Source organism: Lygodium microphyllum, chromosome 12 (genome assembly GCF_053477565.2).
Source record: "Lygodium microphyllum isolate KBCC chromosome 12, Lygodium_microphyllum_v1.1.10, whole genome shotgun sequence".
In the NCBI taxonomy this organism is placed as follows: Eukaryota; Viridiplantae; Streptophyta; class Polypodiopsida; order Schizaeales; family Lygodiaceae; genus Lygodium; species Lygodium microphyllum.
The window spans coordinates 100575219-100579467 of NC_141146.1; the positions used below are offsets into that span (position 1 = coordinate 100575219).

The 4249-nt window shown below is 42.4% G+C and overlaps 1 protein-coding gene across 2 annotated transcripts; it reads right to left on the minus strand.

Annotated features, from left to right (window-relative positions):
- Positions 1 to 1214: 1214 nt before the first annotated feature.
- Positions 1215 to 3270, minus strand: LOC148028101 (uncharacterized). Of its 2 annotated transcripts, XM_087689784.1 has the most exons (3): positions 2840 to 3269; positions 1636 to 1675; positions 1464 to 1491 (listed from the first exon to the last, which is right to left on the minus strand). In XM_087689784.1, exons 1-3 carry the CDS (start codon positions 3213 to 3215, stop codon positions 1479 to 1481), a joined length of 429 nt encoding a protein of 142 aa, XP_087545910.1. In that variant the 5' UTR covers positions 3216 to 3269; the 3' UTR covers positions 1464 to 1478. The 2 variants fall into 2 exon arrangements, with proteins under 2 accessions (XP_087545909.1, XP_087545910.1); XM_087689783.1 differs by having other exon boundaries at positions 1215 to 1675; positions 2840 to 3270.
- Positions 3271 to 4249: the final 979 nt, after the last annotated feature.

A 4249-nucleotide genomic window follows, 5' to 3' on the forward strand; every position in this document is an offset into this window, starting at 1 on the left:
AGGATTCTTCTACATGTTTATTCTTTGGACAAGTACACAAGAAGGTGGGCTTTACAAGCTCACCACCATTGATGCACAAACTTCAAACGAGCACAAGAGTGAGGCATACTCCAACTTCTATGATTGGAAGGTTTTTGTTGAAGCACATAGTGGAGAGTTTTGATCCAAGGCTTTTGATAGGTTTTGCAAGAGCACGAGATGTGGATGGAGTATTTCTCATCCAAACACACCATTGAAGAATGGTGTGGGAGAGCACGACAACATAACCATGCTTGAGATGGCCTTTTCAATGTTAGAGCATTGAGGTCTTTCTCACTCCCTTTGGGTTTAGGTGATTGCTACAGTGGTGCATATCCACAATAGGTCCCCGACTTTAACTTTACAAGATTTGACTTCATATGAGGCTTTCTTTGGAAAGAAGCCATCCATGCCTCTTTTTTGCATCTTTTTGGTGTAAGCCTATGTTCATGTGGACAAGCTAGGCAAGCACAACCCAAAGTAGAAGCTTAAACCTGAAGATTGGAGTGTGTTGAACCTTCAAAAGCAAGAAGACGATTCACCAAGTCAAGAGGCTAGCTATAAATAGTCAGATCAGCCCTGACCTAGTTGACTAGTACCAATGTGAAAATGCTAATGCAGTCAGCCAGCCAACTACCATAATGATGAAAAATGCCAGTTAAAATATTTGTGCAAGCTGCTACCCTCTTCTCTGGCAATGAAAATCAAGTTGACCAGCCGCTGAAAAAGAAGTGCAAGTGGTTGGTGCTAGTGTGAACACACCCTACACTAAAGCAACACATACACATAGGATGGCAGACGTAGGCAGAGCTCCTCTATCTTTGTCAAACTCTAACACAGCTCATCTCCAATGCTACCACAATCATTAGCATGATCTGTCATCTTCCATTGCACACTCTCAGGATCCTATGGAGAGCTATAACATGTATGCCAAAAATGATTATGAAAAAGGAATACCAAAGGCTAATTCAGTTTTGCAGGATCTTAGATCATCTAAGTGCCCAAGCAAGAGCACTTAAGAGGGCTTATAAAATTAAATTTCCAATCCCCAGGTTCCTTCCTTTTCAAATACCTTTGCTATCTTGTTCAAGCCCCTTCTAAGCCCTCCTATAGAAACAATTGTGAAGATCTCTTCACCAAACAATATCCATCACAATCTTGAAGGAAATATTTATGTCTCGTCTCCTTCTGCTGTTCCAAACAAACAATAATCTTAATTTGTGTTCAATTCCGAGTACACACCCTAACCCACTATGTACAAGTCTGAAAGTCATGCCAATATATGTCAGGCCGCAAAGAGCCCATTGCGCCTCAGTAGTAGGTGCTCCACATTCTATAACTAGCATAATCTCATTCTCAAAAACATGCATCATCCAACAATAAACAATGTCCACTTTCCCTTGGAACTTCATGTTCAACCACCACTCAAAGCTAATACCACCCCTAGCAGATCTAGGACTTCACATCCTGCACCTGCATAATCTCACATCATCCATACAATCAGGCTCTTCACAAGCATACACAACTGTGAATAAAATTTGAATAGTATTGGCATATGTTCCATGTTATGGTTTTGAACAATAGGTAACAGGTAGGCATGCCTTTCCAAGAACGAACCATGGGGCATGAAACCTGCGACATCTTGTGTTGTGCAGTGCTGCAGTTCAACAAACAGACCGATAATAGTCAGCTCAAGCTTTCTTCAGCATAGGACTTCAACGGTGGATCATCCCAAACAAGTTTTAAATGTCCAACCTGTGTGTCTAAGCTAAACAATACAGCACAGTTTCTCTGCTGGGCACATGCATAACATCATTACTTAATATCTAACTTGAACAGCCATATCATTGATATACAAACTCTGCACATACATACAAACAACTCTCTTGGCTTTTCTGCAATCATGAAATGTGATTTACAATGCATAACAGTTCTGGTCAGCTATCCTCCACTCTAGTACAGGATGAGATGATCTTCTCATGAGCTACTTTCAGACCACCTGCTGAGATAACTAAGATCAAAGATACTTACCTGCAATACAACAGTGTGCTTCACTTGGCTAAAAACCAAGTAGCCAAAAATCCACATGATTAACATTTGTGGTGTTATTGTACGATATAAGGTACAGCTTGATTTACCAAAGGAAATGTGTGAGAACAAGAAGTGCCACAGCAATAACTCACAACATCTGACGTATATATTGAGGAAATAGTACATCCTTGACAGATCCTGTTCATCTGACTTACAAACTAATCTATAGGAATCTGCTACAGCAACAATCCCCTGACAACACATCAGAACCTTTAGAGAGTAGCCTTTGAGGCTGTCAGAAAGTCCTTAAAGACGTGACCCATGAAAACTTACAGCACAACAACTCTGACAATGAGTATTGGAGGTTGCAATGCGAAATTCACCACCAGAGCAACACATCAATGCAATATTGCAGAGAAGTGTTTGTGTATACCCCATGCTATCGGTACGGTCACCAAAAGATACAACAACCTTGGCTAGCCCTAACCACGCCTATGCCTAAACCTATGCTTCGGGCTCCCACTGCTACGTGCTATGCGAGGCGGCTCAACAGGCGGGCGCTCGGGATCATACTTCCTGATGGAGAGAAGCTCACGACCACCACCACCCCTGAAAGTGATTCGCACAACCACCTCCTGGCCAACTTGGAAGATTGTGCGCAGGCGCTCGATGCCACCCGAAAACCCTAAGTCATTGGCAGGGAGATAGCCTTCTCGACCGTTGGGCATATCAACGAAGTACCCCACAGGCATTACTTCCCTGATCTTAACAGTGTAGGTATCAGGATCACCTGGAAGGAGGAGCTTCTCAGGGGCGATACCGAGCTCTGCAAAGGCGCGGCCGGGGTAGTAGAATGGCACCGGATTGCTCTGCCTGTGCTGTGGTTGCACCTGCTGCGGCTCCGTGGCTTGCGACGATCCGATTACTTCTTCTGTGGCGGAGGCCTTCGCCGTGAGAGGTCTCCTGTCTTGGAAGGCATCGCCATGGATGCTGATCCTTGATTGCAAGGGTCGGCTTGCGGCTGGTAGTCCCCTTAGAGACAGTAACGCCATGGACAAGTCCACGGACTCGACCGAAGGACGGCATGCCAGTCGACCCGAGAGGAGACGAGTTGCAGGTGAATGCAGAGTCGCTGCGGCAGCTGAGGCGCCTGCTGTGAGCTCCATGCCTGCAAGATATTTGTCGAGTAAGGATTTTGTGTCGTTCTTTATATACGCTAAGTGCTTTGAAGAATGTTCACCAAAAACATTTTTGATAGTAGATATCAAAAACCTTTGACTCAAAAGTTTTGAGTGATTTTAAAGTAAATTATGCTAGTGTTTTGCGTGCACAGAACGTTAGGCCGTTTTGCGACTGTCTCGAAGCGGCGGCAACTTCGCTCAACAATCTATTTCTCATATTTTTTTCTCCTCTTTTTCCTCTCTCTCCCTCTCCCCCAAATTCCCTATCTTTTTTTTCTCTCTCTCTTTCTTTGCCTTCTATTTTAGCTTATTTTTTCTTTTCTCTTGGTTCTCTCTCTCTTTTCTCTCCCCACTTTTCTTCTCTGTCTCTCTCTCCTTTTATTCTCCCCCCTCTCTCCTCTCTTTTCCTTCTCTCTCCCTCTCATTTTTTTTCCTTTTTTTCTTCTTCTCTCTCTCTCTCTTCACTCTTTTTAAATTTTTTTCTCTCTCCTTTTCTTCTCTTTGCGCTTTTCTTCTCTCTCTCTCTCTCTCCTCTCTTTTCCTTTTCTCTTTCTCCTGTATTTTTTATTCTCTCTCTTTTTAAATTTTAACTTTTCTCTCTACATGTTCTCTCTCTCTTCTTCTTCTTCTTTCACTTTCTTCCCCCCCAGTCTCTCTTAAAGTATGTAAATTTTATCTTTTTCCTATATATAATTCTCTCTTTATGTTTATATTCTCTCTTTTCTTCTCCTCTCTCTCTCTCTCTCTCTCTCTCTCTCTCTCTCTCTCTCTCTCTCTCTCCGCTCCCTTTTCTTCTTCTCCCCTTTCTCCTAATTTTACTTTTTTTCTTCTCTCCCTCTCTCCCTTTTAAATTTTATCTTTTTCTTCTCATTCTCTCTCTTTTAAATTTTATCTTCTCTCTCTCTCTCACTCAAAAAATATGTAAAATTTAAAAAGAATTTTCTCTTTTTTTCCCCCATCTCTTTTTGCTTTCTTCTTCTTATTCTTCTTCTCTCTCTCTCTCCTCTTCTTTGCTTCTC

What these genes read in the sequence shown, in the direction of transcription:
- LOC148028101 (XM_087689783.1), bottom strand. Translation starts at nt 3,215, where the DNA reads ATGGAGCTCACAGCAGGCGCCTCAGCTGCCGCAGCGACTCTGCATTCA. An exon ending in TGAGAAGCTCCTCCTTCCAG is followed by an intron (nt 1,676 to 2,839) that starts GTGATCCTGATA and finishes GTTGAACTGCAG; the next exon opens with CACTGCACAACACAAGATGT.